At 50.3% G+C, this 21,968-nt stretch overlaps 1 protein-coding gene across 4 annotated transcripts in view; it reads right to left on the bottom strand.

Moving 5' to 3' along the window:
- Window positions 1-21,968, bottom strand: part of LOC116571101 (N-acetyllactosaminide alpha-1,3-galactosyltransferase) — a 53,012-nt gene that overhangs the window by 15,673 nt on the left and 15,371 nt on the right. For all 4 annotated transcript variants that reach the window (XM_032308854.1, XM_032308856.1, XM_032308857.1 and 1 more), the window contains 2 exons: window positions 8,816-8,931; window positions 2,272-2,360 (listed from right to left, as the gene is read on the bottom strand). In XM_032308854.1, coding sequence (XP_032164745.1) covers window positions 2,272-2,360; window positions 8,816-8,931 — 205 coding nt within the window. The remainder of the gene's footprint in view (window positions 1-2,271; window positions 2,361-8,815; window positions 8,932-21,968) is intronic.

The following is a 21,968-nucleotide window of genomic DNA, read 5'->3' as shown; positions in this document are numbered from 1 at the left end:
ATAGTCTTTCTCTACTTCTAGTGTCTTCCTGCTCCATCTTGACCATAACCCCTTGAGTGCAGTCAGTTGATGTGTTCCATTTAGTTTTGTCAAAATCCTTTTTAAGCTCAGTGCTGTGCACCTGTCTCAGGTTAGGGCCCTCAGCTCCCCCCAAACCATCACAAGGCCAACTCACAAGGTGGCAAAGGATCTGCTACCATTTACACCTCTTGCAGACCCTCATTAGACTGCTCACACTGGAGGATGATGTGCCCAGAGTCCGAGTGCCAAACCCTGGTCCCAAAGAGCAGCCAGAACCTGATCTAGTTACTGTTCAGCCAGTGCCCAGCGCTGCAAAATAAACCTGTTTATGGGAGGTTGGTGCCAAAATGCACACTGGGGCTTTTGGCTCGCACATTTTAATTTTGCAAGCTGCCCAAAATATGGAAGTACAACTCTGGCTCAGACTCAAAACAGCAAGCTTAAACAAACAAGCACTCAGAGGCAGTGGGTTATCCGCACAAGCATCGAGACTCAGGGCAGGGACCCCACGGAATGTTTGTTCTTCTGCTGGGAGTCTTCCAGCTGCTCAAGCTCTTCCTTCTGTTTGTCACATCCCCGGGTCCTATTCTGCCCTCTGGAGCCGATATGATGACGATGATGGCAGTTAGCAGTTACTGAGCGCTTATTAAGTCCCAGGCATTGCCCTAAATGTTTTATATACAATGACTTATTTAATCCTCCCCACAACATGCCTGTGAGGCAAGTACTATTATCACCCATTTTTAAAGAGAAGGAAACTGAGGAACAGAGTTGCTGAGTAACGTACCTGGGGTCACAGAGGTGGTACATGGTGTCAGAGGACCAGTTCCAGACAATGTAGCTCCAGACTCCTCTGCCCTCGAGTACCCAAGGGATCCCAGGCTCCCTGCACTCAACTCTGAATCCACTCATCTTAGGACTAAGTATCCCCAGCTCCCTCAATTCGAAAGCTGTGGGTGTAGACCCCTTGAACTTGATCACACTCTAGCTTGTCTTGATTTTATGAAAACGAGCTATTCAGAATGAAACAGAGTAATGCTCCACAAGGGGCTAGATCTATGCTGTACTCCGGGGAATAACAGCTCCATATTCTGGGGAGTCCTCCTCCTACTGATATTCTTTTTTTTTTTAAGATTTTATTTATTTATTTGACAGACAGAGATCACAAGTAGGCAGAGAGACAGGCAGAGAGAGAGGAAGAGAAGCAAGCCCCCTGCTGAGTAGAGAGCCAGATGCTGAGCTCAATCCCAGGTCCCTGGGATCATGGGATCATGACCTGAGCGGAAAGCAGAGGCTTTAACCCACTGAGCCACCCAGGCGCCCCTCCTACTGATGTTCTTAAAGGCACATGTCCTTTTTTAGTAGCCAAGATGGTCCTGCTGGCTCATCAAATTTTAGGATTTTAGAATTAAAAGAATTCAAAGGTTAATCCAGACTGTCATCTTTAACTTGGGGGCTACTAAAGCACTCCACCATGAAAATAGCAGTAGTCGTGCCAACACAGCTCTCCCTGCCCATCGCTGTATGGTGGACTTTTTGGATCAAGACGGAGCTATCCCAGTGAAGTCAAAGGCATCTTGCATATTTGTAGCTGTTTGCGGAGACTTCTTTCTGTTAGGGATCTCTCCAGCTGGAACCTCTGAGACCATTTATTTTCCCAAAGCACAGAAGCACGTATGTTTGGGGTAAATCCATGGATGAATGTGAAAACCCAGAAATGTTTAATTCATTTTGCTTTCCAAAGTTAACAAAACAAAACACCCCCAAGCATTGCAGCCAGGCACAAATGAATCACCCGCCACTCGGAGTGGATTTTGTAGCAAAAGTCAACAACTCTGAGTTGCTCCTTTAAGCCCTGAAAATATTTTAAAATTACAAAATTCAGGGTGCAATTCTCATGAAATTCCTGTCTGAAATTTCTTAAGGTAATTCCCACATTGTGCTCATTGCACAAATCATCTAAAGTCACATTTTGGGTTTACAATGGCCTTGCTGTTTCTGGATATAGCCTACCCGGAATGGCAAGGTTATAAAAATCAGGACATTCGGATTGTAGCAGGAAGGAAGAGAATTTTGCTCCAAGGTACTTGGAGATCTAATGATTTTAAATATAGTCCAGGGCTTGGGATACAGGAAGGGTGGAATCTGACTTTCATTGTTTCAGTTAATCTCCATTTCAACTTCAACCTGGTGACTTGGCTGATAACTAAGAGATTCAAGTCAAAGGTGGACACCGCACTCCCCAGTTACCTGTGGATATATTCCCAAAACACAACAATCACAGTGGAGACAACCAGCATTGACAGAATCACTTTTCCTTTGACATTCATTATTTTCTCCTGGGGAAACAAAAAAGGAGAAAGGAAGAAATGGATTAAATAAATGCAAGGTGAGATACGGTTTCTAAGCAAGGCTTCCACCCTCTAAGGGGAAATGTTTATAAATATTTAACTAGAGCTAAGAAGTGTGTTCTACCTTAAATTGAGCAGGCTTGCAATGGCAGATTGGGCTCACTTAATGAATTGACTAACTTAATGAATTCCCAGTGGGGAAGGAGCCTAAGGCCACGCTGGCGCTCAGGGGGAAAGTGTACTCTCTGACCACAGGTCCACCATGGACTTGGACGGGTGAGGGCATAGCTATAAATGGTTCCCATGGGCTCCAGCTGCCTCCTGACTTCGACTGTGGGAAATCATCCCTTCCCTGGCTCTCTGCTGCCTTTGATACACTGACCACATGCCCCATCCTCAGGATGACCCTGGTCCCTTAAAGTCTAGGCTCACCCACTTCTCAGCCCCACCTAGCTTTTCCCCACCATGCCCACAGGCAATCAATCAATCCATCCATTGGCACACAATAGGTACATAAATATGTCTTGACTGCTGCATGAAGTTGTGGTTGAAGAGAGACAGGGTGCTGGGTGGGGAATATCAGATTAGAAGTACATTGATTCCAGAGGTCAGGGAAGGCCTCTCACTGGGGAGGTGACAGAGCTTCCCAAGGCATGAAGACAGGGTGCAAAAGGACAACAAGTACAAGAAAAGTCCTACAGCTGGGAGCGAACAGATCTAGATTGGGACTGTGGCACCTCTCATGATGTGGAGATGTCTTCACTCCCAGAGAAATGTGGATCTGGGGGCCAGCACGAACGCACATGGAGCTGGGGAGCCCTGACCTTGGGGTAGGTCCTCAGGTCCTCATGCATAGCTCCAAAAACCTCTGAGAACGAAAAGTCTTTTTTTTTTTTTTAAAGATTTTATTTATTTATTTGACAGAGAGAGAGAGATCACAAGTAGGCAGAGAGGCAGACAGAGAGAGGGGGGGGGAAGCAGGCTCCCTGCTGAGCAGAGAGCCCGATGCGGGGCTCAATCCCAGGACACTGGGATCATGACCTGAGCCGAAGGCAGAGGCTTAACCCACTGAGCCACCCAGGCGCCCCAACCAAAAGTCTTTTTAAATTCCACTGGCCTCAGGGCCCTAACTGGCAGAAGGTTCTCTATAATCTTTATCCCACTTAGTGAGACTGTTTTAAATGTTTCTTTCCACCAACATTCAAGTATTTTATTAAGTGACACTCGTGTACTAGGGCGTTGCCTAATACGTTATATATTATCCACGCCTCCCAAATTCTGAATGCCAACATATTTGGCCCTGGAGTTTCAGTAAAGGGATTGTGGCTCTCTAATTGAATTGGTTTCCTCATCTTTTAAAACAGGGATGAAGGGCGCCTGGGTGGCTCAGTCGTTAAGCCTCTGCCTTCGGCTCAAGTCATGATCCTAGGGTCCCGAGATTGAGTCCTGTGTTGGGCTCCCTGCTCAGTAGGAAGCCTGCTTCTCCTTCTCCCACTCCCCCTGCTTGTGTTCCCTCTCTCGCTGTCTCTCTCTCTCTCGCTGTCAAATAAATAAATAAAATCTTATTTAAAAATAAAATAATAAAATAAAATGGGGATGAAAATGGTGATGACAAGAGACGGAGTCCATAAAATGCTTCTCCCTGCGCCTGGCACTGTAGAGGTGCTCTCCCAAAATGCCAGTTCATAAAATGGGCCTTTGGGAGGCTCCAGTGAGACCAGGGGCCATGCCTGGTACTTAGCAAGAGTTCAAAACAAATGTGAAGAGAAAGCGTAAGACTGTGTTATTAAACAACAAAGTGCAAATAGATGCTAATGAGGGACCCTAAAGGTTTCTCTATCTGTTCCAAGCCATAGCCTGAGGAAGAGCTCCTTGGACATGGGATGCAAGTGGGATTACACTGACCAAGCCCAAGCCAGGGGCCCTGCTACCAACACCCTGCGTGTGCGGAGGAGGTGACCACACTGCCACCAGCCCACCAGAGCTCCACCAGCTCCTCCTGCTGAGGAGCCCATGCTGACTGTTTCCCAGTGTAAGAAACACCCACACTCTCGGGGTGCAGAAGGATCGCTGACACTTAACCCCGGGCAGCATCCCAATCAGACACACCTCCCTATCGCCTCTCCAAATATGCGCAGGCTGTTTGAATCCAGAAGCTAGCATCAGAGGCAACTCTGGAAGCCCGTGCCTTTCTGGACTTCACTGACGGCTTGAACCTGATCATGGCCAGTCATCGCTCTTGCTGGAGACTTACAACCAGAAGCTTCGCCAGGGAGCCAATATTGTGTCCTTCAGCGAGGCACTTGAAATGGGTATATCTGTGCTTCCAGGAATTTGGGATCCAAGTCCCCGGGGGAAGGGAGGCTTGGCAAGGTAGCCACTCATCTTCTAAGACATTTTAATTTTTCTCTCTGGACCAAAATAAGGCCTTTGGCAGTTGATATGGTCTACGAGTCCTTCTCTTGGGTTTCTGTCTCAGAATTTTCAGAACTGGATAATTCTGAAAATTGGTAGTTGGCTCTCTTCCCCATCAAGATGGAAATGTGGGATTGCTTCTGAATTCCTTCATTTAAGGGGTAGAGAACAGAACTGGGCTGAAAATTGCCACCCTGTCTCATGTGGGGAAATGGGACTCCGGGCCACCCTTTGGAAGATTCAACCAGGTCCAGTTCCACCGAATCCCCCCACCAACTCCTCTTGTCACACTTGTGATTTTTTTCCCCCAAAATGCTTCCAACCCCGCACACGGGCTGCCCCTGGGCTCCTCGTAGAGCGTGGCCCTCACAGCAGTTTCCATGTGACGTGTCAGATGGATTTCTCCATGTGGCCCATAAATTAATTCTTCCCTATCACCCCCACCCCCACCCTGTCCCACACAGAACAACACACACACACACACACACACACACACACACACACACACACCCCTTTTGGATAATCTCCGGAGTTCTACCCCACTGGGGCTAAGTCAAGGTATTCCTTCTAACCTGAATTCCTCTCTGAAAGGAATTCTGGTGGACCATGTTTTCTTCATCTTGTCAGGGGGGGAACGTCTCAGCTGAGTAACAAAGCACTCAGAAACTCTGGAAAAGCCATTATCTCGGGAGCACAGGAATCGGGCAGAGGGAAACCAGACCTTCCCACAGGCTAACGAGCCTCCCCTCTGCCTCTGATTCCTCCCCCAAACCCGGGAACCCAGCGGCACGCTCCCCATGAGGCTGACCCCTGCTAGTCTTAAGTCACTTCTGGACTATTGCATTCAACGAAGAGACTCCGAAAGGCTACAGGTTAGGTAGTGACAAGTGTTGCAAACCAGAACAAAGCAGGTGGGAGGGAGGGGAGGGCAGAGGAACCAACTGGGTGTGCATGACCTTGGGCAAAACCCTCTGGAGTCCTCCACATCTGCCACGGTAATGTTTAGACCCAGCACTCCAGGTGGAAACTAGGCCAGCGGGAAGACTCTGGAATCAGCACTCCTGGACACCTGCCTTGAACAAGTACTCAGAGCCTCTATTTGCATGTAAAAAATGGAGCTTTAAACATCCTCCTCCAGGGTTCCTGAGAAAGGACTGAAGGGGACGGTGTCTATGCCGCACGTTGTGCCTGGCCATCAGCAAACACGCCGCAAATGCAGCCATCATGATAAGGACGCTATTCCACGGGAGAGTTTCTGCATTTGTGGCTCTGAAGTAGAGCTCTGACTATCTGAGAGGAGTCTGAGTCCTTGGAGGCTGTACCATACAGAAGAGCCAGGGGGGGAACCCACCCCCACCCCAATAGATGACTGAGGCTCAGGACCCCCGGTTCAGGACCCAGCTACTCAGCATGGTGCCCCCCATCCCCACCTGGTGCTCAAGGTGGGTGGGCCAGGAAGGTGGGGGCTAGAAGTCTCAGTCTACAAGGGCAGCTCACTTAGACACACAGGGAGCTCCTGCTGCCATGGCCTAGGGGGATTCTTTGCTGTGACAACAGAATGGTGGGGGGACCAGCCAGCATGCGCTGAGCACAGAGGCTGACTTAACCAGAAACTAATGAAGCTAGTCCTCCTTGCAAGCCAGGGCCAGATCATCAGGGTGGGGAGTGGGTCAGGAAGGCCTGTATGTTTCCTGAGGCAAGGAGTGCTGCCCCTATCTGGAGGATGGTGCCAGCTTTGAGCATTGTCCTGGGGCTGCAGGTGGGGCCGAGTGACTGATCCCACTCCCCACATGCGCACCTGGGTCCCAGTAACAGCCTGCCCCAGGTGGACCTGGTTGAGCACCCAGGAGCTGCCCACCTGAGGAAGGACTTTACCCAGATGCTGCTCTGCGCCCTGCCCAGGGGTCACAGTGATCCAGGTTTCATAGCCACCTCGAACCCCATCCCTAACCCCTCCAGGGTCAAAGAGCTGGGTCCTCTGAGGGAGAAACAGCCAAGAGATGTACAGATGTGGCACCATTAAGTTGTGAAGCTCTAAGAAACGTTTCTGAACGCTCAGTCACAAAAAGTAATGTTGGTTAACCGTGCCAGAGGCCAAATGGATTTGTTCTTTGTCTCAATCAAAAATGATACTGCATGGGACGCCTGGGTGGCTCAGTTGGTTAAGCAGCTGCCTTCAGCTCAGGTCATGATCCCAGCGTCCTGGGATCGAGTCCCACATCGGGCTCCTTGCTCGGCAGGGAGCCTGCTTCTCCCTCTGACTCTGCCTGCCGTTCTGTCTGCCTGTGCTCGCTCTCTCCCTCTCTCTCTCTGATAAATAAATAAAATCTTTAAAAAAAAAATGATACTGCAAAATCGTTGTCAGATAAAGAGGTAGTCTAAGACTATGCAGACTATGACAGCTGCATTAGGCAGCTAAGTAGACTAATCATCTTTCTATGATTTTCACATCATTTTATTATGATGTCGTTTCCTGGATTTAGTCCTATTTGAAGTATTTGTCAGTGTTATTTGCTATGTTATATCTTCTCGTATTCTAATCTTCATTTCCATGCTAATACTGTACTCGCAATTCGGAGTTCTTTTTCTTGAAGAAGGCTTGGAAAATGAAATAAGCTTCATTCAGGCCCTTCAACACTTGGATGCTTGCCCTCTGAACTAGGCCAGGCCCTGGGCCAAAAGTTTTACCAGTAGTCTCTCAGATGCATCTCACAACGACCCTGTGAAGTCACTCTAGCAGCATCCCCGTTTTAAAGATAGGAAAATGGAGGCTCAGAAAGGTTAAGTAACTTGCCCATTGTCACACAGCACAAAGTGGCAGAGATGCGATTCAGGCCCAGGGAGTCAGGCTTCAGTGTCCACCCTTTTAATCCTCTTTTCTCAAAAAGCATGAAGACTGATCACCTGGGGCTCTCTGACATATCCTTTCCTCTTGTCTCTCTTGATAATCACACGATAATCACTTGGGTCACAACGGACCCAGAGCTGGCCACTCACAGGCTGGACTCCCTGAGGGGCCAGCTTCTCCTGGGGCCAGCCGGTGAGTACTGGCTGAACAGCGCTGCCATTTCTAGGTTCCTCCCGTGTGCCCGGTGGGTCCTTCCTCACCCGCTCTACCTCGCTCGTCCCTCATCGTGGTCAGAGTAGCGGCTTCTAGCTGAGCAAACAGCTTTAACACAGACTGAGGTCACTGCGCTCACCCAGAAGGGGAGTCTGAAAAGCAGCCCCTCTGTCTCTCAGGCCCCGCTCTCAGTAGAGGAGGCTGCCTGGGGGTGAGGAGGGGAGGGGGCCCCTTGATCTGAAAACCCCGCGGCAATGGTGGGTGTTACACGGAAATGTTCCCCATTGGAAGAAACATGGAACAATCTGGGGAGGGGGGTGCTTACAGAAGCTGTTTCCAGTGATGTTTTCCATTATGAGGCTCAGAGTAAACACAGGCAGAGGAAATGAAGAGTCAGGTCTCAGACTAAACACAGGACTAATTGTCGCTCCAGCCACCACAAACGGAACAACCTGTTCCCTGAGGTACCTCTTGTGGTGCCTTTTCCTGAATCCCCTTCAGGAACTCTTAAGGCCTGGATCCAGCAAGCCTGTCCCTGCTGCCTGGCCCAGGAGTCACCATGCCAGGGTTTTCCCAAGAGAAATATGGCAAATGAAGTGTGCAGTGCCGTGGGAGGGCTCTGGGTCTACCCACAACGCCAGCCCCGGGCCCTCCAGCCTCTGCACAGCCCTTGGAATCCTAGAGAGAAAAGCATAGGCCGCAGCCTCGCCAGCCAGCCAGCCAGCCAGCCCCTGGGGGAGCAAAATAAAGAGCTTACAGTGAATCCCGGAGCCAGCGTCCCACGGCTCCAGCTTCTAGAGCAGGAAGGGAAGACTCTGTCTTCTTCTGGGACTGCTGAGGGCACCAGCAAGAGGTCAAGGGGAGAGCAAGTTTCCTCCCCCAGGTGGGTCCATGCCTCGGAGCCTGCTTGCACCTTCCCCAGTGACCCCAACAAGGCAGAAGCAAATAATTTCAACATTTCACATACCTCATCGTCTGCTTCTCTCCCCGCAGAGTAAAAGGCAAAACAACAAAGTTCTATTGAGCTCCGCTCTGCAGAAGGAGGCAGGGCTGGGAGGAAGGGAAGGTGCAGCCTTCCAACTCCTGTCAAAAGAATAAACAGCTGTTTCAGGAAGAGGGGGGTAGACGGATCCCGCAGCAGCCAGGGGCTTTGTTCCTTGCTGGCCCCGGGAAATGGGCTGTTTATCAGGCCTCGACTCAGAGCTACATGCCAAGGCAGAGATGTTTCTCTTTGGGCCCACGAGTGGCCGGGCCTCCCTCACCCCGTGAAACTACAGGCCCAAACTAAGCCTAGTGTTGGAGGATAGAAGGCCACCACCTTGAGAGGGACCTGCAGGCTGCCCACATTGCCCACTCCCTGGCAAAAATGGGAACTGTTCTGAGCCCAGAAGTCCCCAAGTGACTACTATAATAAAGAGCCAATGGAGAGGTTTAAAAAAAAAAAATGCAGGGGTGGGTGGACAAGGGGGAGAGTCCTCAACACTCTTGTCGAAATGCTACCTAGATGTTCCTCAAGGTTAAGCCTCTCCTCCACATCTTTTGAACTTCGGAAGTTGTTTCGTTTGAACACTATTTTTACAGAATGTTATGAGATCTCCCGCATCGAAAACCAAGCTATAAGAACTTTAAAAGGTCACTGAGGCCCAACCCTGCTCTTTGGCTGAATAATGCTTAACCCTTCCTACACCCACCTCCTGCTCCCAAAATAGAACTTTCCAGCTGGAAAGGACCTTAGTGCAGTGGATTTTCAAACACTGAAACAGCTCAAACTTTTATTAAAAAACAACAACAACAACAACAAAAAGCCCACAGGAAGTCATTCTCAGAACACCGCTATGCAAAACAGCACACAGAGTGCTTTGGCTGAGGCAGGGAAATGAAGCTCAGAGCCCCCACGTCCCTGTCCCCGCCCCAAGCTCCCCCCAACCCCGCCTTCATTCCAACCCTCCTGAGGGGCCCCACATGCCTCCTGGGAGGACATTCTGGAAACCCCAGACTTGGGAGAGGGGACCAAAGTCCAGGAGTCCAGTCAAGTCCAGCCTCTTACAGCTGTTCTGAACCAAATTTCACACCCCCTGTTCTGGGAGCATGAGCTGGTTGGCCACAGTGTTTAGGGTCTGGAAGTCCCAAGAACGTGCTTGTGAACAAAGGTGTGCCTTGCAACCCAGTCATTGTGCTCTAGATCTGAATGCAAAAGAAAAAGCCTGTAAGCTCACCAAGAGACACGGGACCGGAACGTTCATAGCACAGCAAAAACTGGAAACGACCCCAAGGCCCATCCTCAGAGCAGCTCAGTCCCGTCCTAGAGTACGATTCTGCACACCATGATGAGAACGAGCCAGCTGCAGCTGCTAAGACTGACAGGGTGACTCCCACACACAGAAGGTCCAGAGAAAGGAGTCCTGGGTGAATTCATTTATTTAAAGTTCAAGAACAGGCAAAACCAACCTGCAGTGCTAGAAGTTAAGGACGGGGTTGGCTGAGAGTCGGAAAGGGCCCAGAGGAGTTCCTGTGGGGCTGGTCCTGTTGCTTCTTGGGCTGGGTAGTGGTTATACAGGTGTGGCCACTTCATGAAACTTTGTCATGAATGTGCCTTTTCCATTTACCTTTACTGAGCACCACTGGGTTCCCTACTAGGGTCCAGGGATGATCTACTGCATTCAACGATCCAGAGACCTGGAGCCATGGTCAATGCAAACAGGAAAGATCACAGAGGTTGGAGGCTAAGATAAACTGGCCCCTTTTCACACACAAGCACTTCTCATAGGCCCCACTTCTCAGATGACAAGGCAGCCCCTCCTGGTGATCCTCAGAATCACCAACAGAGTGGTCGGAACAGAAGGAGGCTCTGGAGCCTCCGGGATTTGCTCAAGGTCCCCAGCTGGTGAGTCTGGGGCTGCTCTTTCTCCCTTGGCAGCCTCCATGAGATGCTCTGCAGGCCATGGGGTTAACAGGCTCCAGGCTGGCTAATAGCAGCTTGACTCAGTGTGCAAACCCGGAAGGCAGAAAATTCAGCTCTTAAGGATCTGGTACGGTCTTCCTCCTTCCCCATCTATGGTCACGCTCAGACTCTCAAAACAAAGGAGCATACACTTGTGGTCACTCCTGGAATTGAGAAGGAAAAAACCCAGCAAATGAGCCTCGGGCCATACAGCTGTGCTGCTCGAAGGAGGCCAGAGGCCACCCAGGGAAGAGCTCAGACAGGGCCTGGCTGGGGTGCTTCATCTCCTTATTCGTGGTAACTAGGGCCCATCTGGTCCTGGCCGCCCATGGATCTAGGAGCTAGCAGCGAGCATGCGGTAGCTGTCCACCGGCCACACCTCGAGGCAGAAGATAGCGGGACCTCAGAGTTATGGCCAAGGTGACTGCAGCCCAGGTGTGGAAGGCCTGGCCCAGCACCCAAGACCACTTCTGGCTGGGAAAAATGAAGGTCAAGATCCCACCCTGATTATCTCTGCAGAGGAATGAGGATTAAGCGTCCATGACAACCCTATAGACCAAATGTTTGCAAGCTGGCAGTGTTCGTTTAGGGCAGTCACAAAAGACATTCTCGCCTGGGAGTGACACAGCAAACGGGTTACGTGAAGTACATGCTCCTTCAGCTTTGCTTAAGTGTCACCTCGTTGGGGAGAAATTCCTGGATTTAGAATGACTTTCTTTTTGTAGGCTCCTTATTTATCTTTTCCTTTTTTTTAAGATTTTATTTATTTATTTGACAGAGAGAAAGAGAGCACAAGCAGAGGGAGAAGGAGAAGCAAAGCAGACTCCCCACTGAGCAGTGAGCCTGATGCAGGGATCGACCCCAGGACCCTAGGATCATGACCGGAGCTGAAGGCCGACGCTGAACCCACTGAGCCACCCAGTCGCCCCCTTGTTTTTCTTCAAAGTATCTTTCTGCTTCTACCAGAACGTCAACTCTGTGGGCAGATACTTTCATTTTCATCAAAACTTTCATTTTGTACCAAAGCGAAACAACAGCTGATGCTCTGTGCCGCATGCGTCGCACAGGGCTTGGCACCTGCATGTTCAGTAAATGTTAACTATTCTAAAAAGTGGACGGCTGCGATCCGAGCGCTACTGGCAGTGAGCGGTGGGATGGAGGGAGCGAGGCGGAGACGAGTGCAGTCCACGCTACTGCAGGTGTGGACGCTTGGGTGTCCAGCGTGGGCCCAGGTCAGTGTCCGCACCAGGAGTCCGATGAAACAGCCGCTCGCAGCCTTTGCAAGCTCTGCCCTCGGCTGGTGCCCAGGTTTCTGGGTGCAGCAGCGGAGCGGACCAGTACTGGTGCTTCTGAAGAATGCAGTGCGAAGGGTGGGAGTGTGGGGAGCTGCTGAGTTCTGTCCTAGGTGCCTCAGGTTCGAAGAACCTGCTGGAGCCCACTCAGCAGGGTGTCCTGGAGAGATTGAGGCCGGGAGGGGTGCAGTTTGGGAGATGCCGGCACACAGGCAAGAGCGGGCAGGTCTGGTGAGTGCTCAACCCAGCAGCATAGAGGGCAAAGCGGGACATCCCTAATAGGCACCGCCCTGAAACCAGGCGGGCACTGCTAAGAGGCAGGGCATGGGGGCGGGGGGTGGGAGGGGGTCAAGCCAGGAACAAAAGGAATTGCGACAGCCCGAGAGGACCCTGGCAGCCAAGACAGCCACGGGAGGGCGGCAGGCAGAGAACGGTGGGGACATCTGGAGTCCCAGCTCTCGTCGGACCCCCTCAGGGCCCCCTGGCCGCTGGACAAGAGGAGAAGGCCACACACATGTGTCTGGGCAAGGTGGCTGCTGTCTTGAGAATTGCAAGGAGCGCCACCCCAGAGGTGGTTCTGGTCCTGGCTCTGCGTCCCATTTCAGGCAACTCCCTGCATGTGTGGGTTGTTTCCCACGCTTCCCCCCCTCCTCCCCCTAACCCTCCACCTCCTGGCAGATGAAAAGCTTAGGCTAGGGTCTCCTGCTCTGCCTGCATCCCAGCCATGGGGAGCCGTGGCCCCCCTCCAACCCGGCCACAGACTCCTGGCTGCAGACCCCTGCAGAGGGGTGGCTGGGGCTTTCAGAGCCCTAGGCTGTGATGGGGCTCCCAACACCAGAGACAGAAGGGGAGGCCCCAGCCTTTGGCTGGAGAAAGGCACTCTGGGTGGGGCGCAGAGCCAACAGGTGTGCCTAATCCACGGCTTCGTCTGGCTGAGATCACAACCGCCGAGAGGCAAGTTCCAAGCAGCCTTCTCCTCCCTCAGCTGCGGTGGGAGGTCCTCCCGCAAGCGAGCATAGCACCGGGAGAGAAAGGAAGGTTTTCAGGCTGGCCCCTGCCCGGGTCCTCTTCTCCCTCCCACCGGCAGAGCCTGCGTCTCAAGGGGCCAGCTCCCAGTCCCAGCCTCGCTGCCCCTGTGTGTTGCCCTGGCTGGTTGACGTCTGCCAGGTGACATGAGAGAAATTAACAAGTCACTCTCATCCGCAAGAGTTCAAGTCCCTCTGGCTTTTATGCCAGTGGTAATCTGTCAATGCTCCCAGGGTCTCACTAGCCAGCCTGTCCCCAAAAGTTGTTCACCACTGACAGCATGCATACCAGATAGCCTCTGCTTGAAGGCTTCTAGTGACGGGGAACTGTTTCATCTCTAGACTTTTCTCTCTTTTTTTTAAGATTTTATTTATTTGTTTGAGAGAAAGAGAGAGAGAGAGAGCAGAAGCAGGGGAGAGGGGGAGAGGGAGAGAGAAAAGCAGACTCTCCGCTGAGCAGGGAACCCGCTGTGGGGCTCGATCCCAGGTCCCTGAGATCATGACCTGAACCAAAGGCAGACACTGAACCAACCAAGCCACCCAGGTGTCCCGTCTCTAGACTTTTCTGATGGTTTAAAGCACATCTTTTCAGTGTGTCACCGATCTCTGATCTCTGCTTCCTAGAATGTTATTAGTAAGGATAAAGGCTACCATATCATTCATTTACATGCGCCATTTCATCTGATCCTTACTCTGATCAGTGACGATGCTCTCCATTTCCCAGGCAGAGAACTGGGGCTCAGAGGTTAAGTAACACAGACAAGATCACAAAGCCAATAAGCTCTCTCTGTCCACAGAGCCGTGCCTTCCCCACCGAAACCAACAGCTCCTCGGAGATCCAACTATTTCTTCTGCAAGCAAACACGCTCTTCCTCTCACACTTCAGCAAAGCCATGCCCACCAGCGTTCATTCCAGCAATACACATGTGGAGGGCATTTCCCCCGTACCGGGGACTGTGCTGGGACATAGCTATGCACAGGTTGAATCAGACCTGCTGCCTGCACTTTTCCAAGTCCATATCTGGTGAGAGGAACATGTGTACCTACAAATGCCAAATGCTGTTTACAGGTATCAGTTCCTGATTCTACCGTCAGGCTACCCGTGCTGGCCTTGGCACAGAGCCAGGCCGTGCGCGCGACCACTGGCAGAAAGAAGTCAGCACTCCTCTCTCCCTAGGGGTCTGTCTCCTGTTCCTTCGTTTTTACCGTCCCCGTTTCTATCACTTGTGCTTTGCCTTTACCGGTGTCATCGGTAAGAAAGGCCCTATAAAATCAGGGCGACCATACAGATGGCGTTCCCGCCGACAGTTCCGGTTGACATGTGTTGTGGGGCAGTTAAAAGGTTAACCTTCTACAGTCCACTTTCACTTTCAAAGGTGTGCCCATCTGCAGGTAAATCACAGGGTCACTCTATGTAGAAACGGTTCCATAATATAAAGAGAGTTCAATGAAGTCCTCTTCAAGATCCCTTCCAGCTAGAATCCAGTGTTTAGAATCCTTGTGTTTACCACCTGCGGGTCCCTTAGGATCCTCCCCACCAGTATCCATAGACTTTCCTACAGCTGCTCAGAGGTGGTGGAAGCCCAGCCTCTCCAGATGCGTTTCTGCTCTACCGATGCCCTCCACCTGTCCCCTAGTGCCTTGGCTGGGAGTTTCTCTACTCTCCCTACTTCCTCCATGCAGCCTAGAAGGTTCTCAAAGCCTAAATATTTACTGGTGAATGGGGGCACCTGACTGGCTCAGTCGGTCAAGCATCTGCCTTTGGCCCAGGTCATGATCTCAGGGTCTTGGGATCAAGTCTTGCTGTCCAGCTCCCTGCTCAGTGGGGAGCCTGTTTCTCCCTCTTCCTCTGCCTCTCCTTCTCCTGGTTCTCTCTGCCCCGCCTCTTCCATGCTCACTCTCCCTCTCTCTCTCTCTCTCTCAAATAAATAAATAAAATCTTTAAAAAAAATTTTTTACTGGAAAATCCAGAGGTGGTCTCGTCCCCCACCGCTAGGTTTTCCCATCTCTCTTGTAATAAACTGACTCTTGTAATAACTTGACAGTAAATTGACTTCCAAGAACTCAACTCTACAGATGAGGTTCCAGGAATCCTAGCTGTAAGTTAATAGAACGAAACAAAGCAAAACAAACACCTCTGAGTTGAGATCACAGTGGAGATGGCTTTTTCTCCTCCTTTTCTTGGAATGAGACAAGGCCTGGATTCAAATCCCAGTCCCACTTACTTTCTTGCTGTTCTGACCCTGGATAAGTAAGTCACTCCACACTCTGTGAGCCTCAGTTCACCCACCTGTAAAGTAGGGATAATAATTCCTTACTCCTTGAGCTGTTGAAAGGATGAACAATAACATTTGTAAAGCTCCCAGCCCCTTGTAGGTACTCGGGGAAAAGGAACTGTCAGTGTCTTAGAGACAAGTGCCATCACTGCCACATCCCAGCGCCAGGACGCAGCATGGCATGGAGCTTGCAGCCCGCCTGGGAGTCAGACAGGCCTGACATGGACTAAATGCGTGACCCTGGGCAAATTCCATGAGCTTCCGAGACTTGGTTTCTCTCCTCTGTAAAATGAGAGTAACAACGCCTTTCTCTTCAACCATGGTGAATGACAGGGTACACAAACAGTGCGTGGCACAGGGCCTGATGTTGGAACAAGTGCTCAGTGGCAGCTACTTAATTCCTAATAATGATTATTCCAGAACTCTCCAGTCATAGCATCCCCTGCTCTGTGTTCCCAAAGAATCTGCCATGTTCCTGGGTCCTAAAAACAACCAGCCCGTCCTTTGGATGGGGCCTTTTCAAATCTTCCCACCTGCTGGAGCCTCCCTAGCCCATGAGGCAGGGTGAGTACTGCTCCTCCCACCAGTAGAGGAATCTGGGGACTTGCCCAAGGAGACTCAACTTGGGCCAGAAGCTGGGTTTGGATGGAGCCAAGAGTTTCTCCCAACCTGCTTCTGGCCCATAGGAAGTCTGAAGGTCACTGCTTCAGTCAAAGTGGAAGGGAATGATGTAGTCCCTTGTTTATTCATTTATAAAATAAGTACTGATTTCGTGTCCACTTGGCCCTGCTCAGCCTGCTAGGTCTACAAGGATTAGCCAATATGGCCTCACTCCCATGGAGCTCTGGAGAGAAGCTGAGCCCAGAATCCAAGTATTGTGCTGCCAAATGCATTCTGTGATCGAGGTGAATGTCCCAACACAGGAAAGACAAAGGAGCCCCCCAACATGCAGCCACTCCCTTACTCTGAGCTCCACAGCTTTCTGGAAGAATCGGACCACAGTCTCACAAGCCACCTGCCCATGGGGCTGCTGGAACATCCTTACTACCTAAGGTCACTCTACCCTCAAGCATGCCCCCTGTCTCCTGAGCCTTTTGTAGCTGAGAAAACTGAGGCTCTGAGGAAGGGAAATGACTGCTCCGCCTGGCAATGACATGAGATCAGGGCTGCTACCCAGGTGTCTGGCATCTCTCCAGGACAAGATGCCTCTAAACCACAGCACAGAAAATCGAAGGGCTCAGGGAGGGGCTGGAGGCCGCCGTCAACCGTCTTCTTCCCAACTTTCCTTATTTGTGGCCCAGAAAGCTCCAGAAGCCTCTGCCAGCGATGGCCACATCATTGTTCTTCCTCTCCCGTGGCCCCACTGCTCTTGAATGATTTGGGGATGCCAACGGTGGGCTTTCTGACAGAAAGGTCACTGGGAAAAGGTGAGCACGGGATGGGCTGAAGCTAAGAGAGGCAACCAATTCAGAAAAAAACATCCTCACGCATAAACATAAAACAGCTCAGAAATGGAGCAAAACTTTGTAAATATGAGCTCCACTGAGGCCACATCACATGAGTCTGTTATGAAGAATGTGGTGTGAAAGCCCAGTTCAACCCTATTGCCTTGGCCTTGGTTGTACGCTTAGGGCCTGGAGCTCTGAGGAGGTACTGCCTGCCCTCCTCACGGGTCCATTCTTCACTTGAGTTTCTGCTTCTGTTCTCTCCAGACATGACGGCAGCCATGTGTGCCTTTCTGTTTTTCTGTCTGGGGCTGAGACGTGGCCTTGGGGTTTTAATCGGGTTGTGGTTTCCTAGGACATACAATGCAAAGTCCATAGGCTGCTCTGTCTACACCACCTGGGCTGCTTACCTCAGCTAGGCACAGAAGGGAACCCCCCACCCCCCACCCCCCACTGCCCAGGTCTCACTAATGCTGTCCCACCAAATATTTCCAGCTCCCCATCTTCACTACAGGATTTCATTTCCTGGTCCCCTTGTGGCTGGGGACTTGCGACTCATCGGCCCAATGTGGTAAGAGTGGGCTATTCAATAGCCAGAGAAAGACCCCCTCTCTTATCTCTGTGCCATGGAGTATATTCAAGAAGGTGTTCTAGCAGCCTGGTTCCCAGGCTGTGAGGGACACAGCCACCAGCTGACCCTGGATACCGTATCTGTTAGAGTAGGAAATAAACCTCTATGGGTCTGGTCCCTAGCCTCGAGGGGCTACTTCTCGCTATAACCTACTCCATCCCGACTCAGATATGCAGCCCATCTTGCACAGAGTAGGCGACTCTCGAGGTCTTGGTCTACCCTCTTCCCTGTCAAAACCTCACCTTCCTCATCACTAAGAGCCCTGCATGGCCACACACAAGGCAGAGGAGGTGAGAACAGTTCTCCAATGCCCTGGAGAAATCTTCTCCTCAAGTCCCAATGATGGCTGAACATTCACCTGCTTTTTGAAAAGAATAAGGAAGATGAATGGGTTGTTGTCTACAGACTCCCCCTATCTGAAATAGCTAGATCATTTGATAAGAGCAGGAGAGACTGCCCCTGAGAGCCTGCAGGTGAGCAGCAGGTACCAGGAGTGCTAGGAGGGGAAAGGGAGAGACTGACCAGGGACAAGGACCCAGGGTGCCAAGCAGCCCTGGAAGCCTCCTGGGGTCGGAACTGGGCTGACCACATGGTCCCCTTCACTGATCAAGGAGGCGAGAAGGCAGGGCTCACAGTGGGTTCTACTGTTATCCCACTTTACAGAGAAGGAAATCGAGGCCCACAGAGATGATATGGCTTGCCCAGCTCCAACAGCTAAGGGTCGGAGCCAGAACTATCCGAGCCTGGCGGGCCCAAAAGCTTAGCCACTACTTTTACTCCTTCAGCCGGAGCCATGGCACTCTCTTGGAGCTCCCCTTGGCCCTTTATCAAGCTTTCCTTCTGCACCTGAACTTCTCCTTCTAATTACTACTTCATATGTATAGCATTTCCCAAGCCATATCGTGAGCTCCAAAGAGCAGGAATAAGTACTTTATACAATAACTAGTAATAGTAGCTGTAGCAGCAGCAAATGCTCTCTTTATTGAACACACAATATGCCAGGCTGTGTTCCAAGCACTTTACACTCATTCAGTTCTCACTCAACTCTGAAACACGTACGAATCACCCCCATTCTGCAGATGCGGAAACCTCTCATTCTGAGCTGAAACTCGACCTCTGCTCTTAGTATTTTAATAATGATAGTTCAATTTGAGTCCTTTCTGCTATAATCTCATTTATTGTTATTTTTCAGATTTTAAAACATTCTCAGGGGTCTGTGGGCTTCCCCAGATGCCAAAGGAATCCAGGGTGGAGGCACGTGCCTGGGTTCCAGAAGCAGGATTCGATCCCCCCACCTACCCTGCAGAACCCAGAGCTCCTGGCTAGGACAGGGCAAGCAGAGTAAGGGACCCTATGCCATCTTCCTGCAAGGGCCGGGAGTGAATCACTGCTCCTTTAGCCCATCTGCACATCATAAATACCATAAACAACCATAAATACTTCAATTTCCGTAGTATGAGCCCATGTATAACAATTCCTCATTGAAACAAACAAGTCACTTGTTTCCCCAATAAAAAGAAAATTTAGCATCCAGTGTGCTCATCAGAAAAGCGTCAGTTGGTGGATCACAAACTGGAATACCAGGCGGGTTTGTGACAGCTGCCTCTGGATACAATGCTGGCTGACCCCCAGCCCCAGCTATGCATCCTCGAGGGTCGACGAGCTGGCCGTCCCCCACTAGCCTTGCCTTCTTAGCATCTGTGCACTGCCTCAGATGAAATCCGATCCTACCTATGCTGAAGTTTCATAAAGCAAATTTCAGGCATCCAAACCTGCACGCTGAATCACCAGGCAGGCAGAGCTCTCTAAATTTTGGAAAATCTGGGCTATTATAGGACTCAGGGATAAGGCAGCTGGGGCCAGTGCTCTCTGTCCAGACCAGATAGCTGTCCTCCTTGGCAGGTGGCCAGTACCGAGGGCCAAGCCTCAGGACATCCAGTGCCAGTCTTGGCACTGCTCCGATGGGCTATCTGACCTTCCATATGTTGCAGCTATCTGATTTTTTTTTTTTTTTATCCTCCAGAGATGGGGTGTGTACCAGATTCAATGCCAGCCCATCAAGAATCACAAAGCACCCAGTGTATGCCTGGAGCTGTAGAGAATGCAGAAATTATACACAGCCTCCCTAAGGAGCTTACATTCTAGTGGAGGAGCCAGGCCTCGAAGAAATGAACTATTGCCTACAGTGATAAGAAATCAATGCAAGTGGGGAAGTTCTGTTTTGGGGTCAAGGAGGAAGGAGGAAGGTGTACCGCACAGGGTTGTGTGCCAGGCTTCAGAGAGGAAGGGGCTCCGTTCGAACCCGGCGTCTGAAGGGTGACTGCATGGGGAGGAGTATCCATGGGTTGAAGGACAAGCATGTGCAAATGCAGGGGGCTAGAATGAGAGCACCCCCGGTGTGGACGGGGGAGCGAAGGGTCCAGTCCTGCTCTCTCCCACATCTACTGCTTTGGAATCCAGAAGAATCCCTGGAAACTGTATTTTTTTTTTTAAAGATTTTATTTATTTATTTGACAGACAGAGATCACAAGTAGGCAGAGAGGCAGGCAGAGAGAGAGGAGGAAGCAGGCTCCCTGCAAAGCAGAGAGCCCGATGCGGGGCTTGATCCCAGGACCCTGAGATCATCACCTGAGCTGAAGGCAGAGGCTTTAACCCACTGAGTTACCCAGGTGCCCTGGAAACTGTATTTTTAACAAGCTCTCTAAGTGATTCCAACATGCAAGCAGTAAGTGCCATGTGTTGGAAAAAAAAAAAAGAAGACTGAATGAAGTACAAAAATGAACTTGTCCTCGGGCAAGTCCCTTCCCTGCTCAAAATGTCTTCTCTTCTTTAAAATAAAGGCACTGGGTCGCCCTGGTATTTTTTCCAACTGTGTTCTAGAGAACCCCAGAATCTCCCAAAGGCCCTCGGGAACCACAAGAGGGAGATGGGGAGGCCGAGAGAGCAGGGCTCTGAGCCCCCAGGCCACCCTTCCTTGGATCATCTCCCCTTTTCTCTGTCCGTTATCGTATGCTGTGCTTCCGTGTGCTATTTTGTTTGCCGTAAAGTTTCCTTGGCTACAGAGAACTTTTAAAACCACGGAATTGGATGATCACCCAAGAATCCCCAAGGAGAAATTTTTAAATTCCTTAAAGGCAACAACCTACTTTTGTGGCGTATTCCTCAGGCAAGTAGGGACACAGCACGAGCCTGCTCACCGGGGTTAGGCATTTTAAAATCGTTTGCTGCAGAGCAGAAATCAATGAGTGGAGGGGGAAACGTGGGGACAGCAGTGCAATGGAATATTACACGATCTTTTAAAGAAACATTGTTTTTGAAGAAACATTGTTTTTGAATGGGAAATTAAATGAGAATGCCAGACACCAAAATACACATAGACTATGATCTCAACTCTGGATCTAATATATCAAAATTACTGGACAAGTATGGCGGGTCCTCAAAAAATTAAACATCGAATTCTCATATGATCCAGCAATCCTATTTGTGGGTATATACCCCCCTAAAAAACTGTAAACAAGGACTTGAAGGAGTAATTGGGGTTTTTTGGTTTTTTATTTACTTATGTTTAAAGATTTTATATATTTATTTGAGAGAGAAAGCGCAAGCTAGGGGAGGGCCAGAGGGAGGAGAAGCAGACCCCTTGCTGAGCAGGAAGCAGGCATGTCCCATCCATGGGACAGGATCCCAGGATTCTGATCATGACCTGAGCAGAGGCTTAACAGACTGAGCCACCCAGGTGCCCCCCTGAAGAGCTATTTGTGCACCAAAGTCTAAGCAGCATTATTCACAATAGCCAGAAAGGTAGAAACAGCTCAGATGTCCATGGAAGAATGGATGGATAGACAGAGTGTGGTTTATCCATACAATGGAATAGGATTCGGCCTTGGAAAGGGAGGAGGTTGTAACACCTGCTTCAACAGGGATAAACCTTGAAAACATTATGCCCAATGAGATAAGCCAGATGCCAAAGGACAAATACTGGATGATCCTACTTAGATGAGGTGCCTCGAATCATTGAATTCACAGAGACAGAAAGTAGAGTGAAGGTTGCCAAGGGTTGGGGCGCAGAGGGAATGGGCAGTTACTGCTTAATGGGTACAGAGTTTCCACTGGCGAGGATGGAAATGTTCCAGAGATGGACGGTAGTGACGGTTGCACACTGATGTACACGTATTTAATGCTAGTGAATTGTTCACCCAGAAAGTGTTATAATGGTAAGTTTTACGTTATGTATATTTCCCCAAGGTTTAAAAAAAAAAAAAAAATACCAGCCAGAACCAGATTCACGTGGTAATGGTGGTGAATCGTGTGAAGACTGTGGGAAAGCCATCACTTTATTCTTTCCACCTCCCCGCATTTGCAAATGCTCTACAATGAGAACAAATGACTTTCAAAACTGGACAAAAATCCACTTAATTAAATAAATCTGGTGGTTCTCTGACACTTTCCAAAAATGCATTGTTGCCTTTTATGTAAATGGAAGCAATACTTTGTGTACTTAATTAATAAA

The sequence above is a fragment of the Mustela erminea genome, chromosome 12 (assembly GCF_009829155.1).
Source record: "Mustela erminea isolate mMusErm1 chromosome 12, mMusErm1.Pri, whole genome shotgun sequence".
Taxonomy (NCBI): domain Eukaryota; kingdom Metazoa; phylum Chordata; class Mammalia; order Carnivora; family Mustelidae; genus Mustela; species Mustela erminea.
Note: the sequence above shows the minus strand (reverse complement) of the source record. Positions and strands in the feature narration are given on the sequence as shown.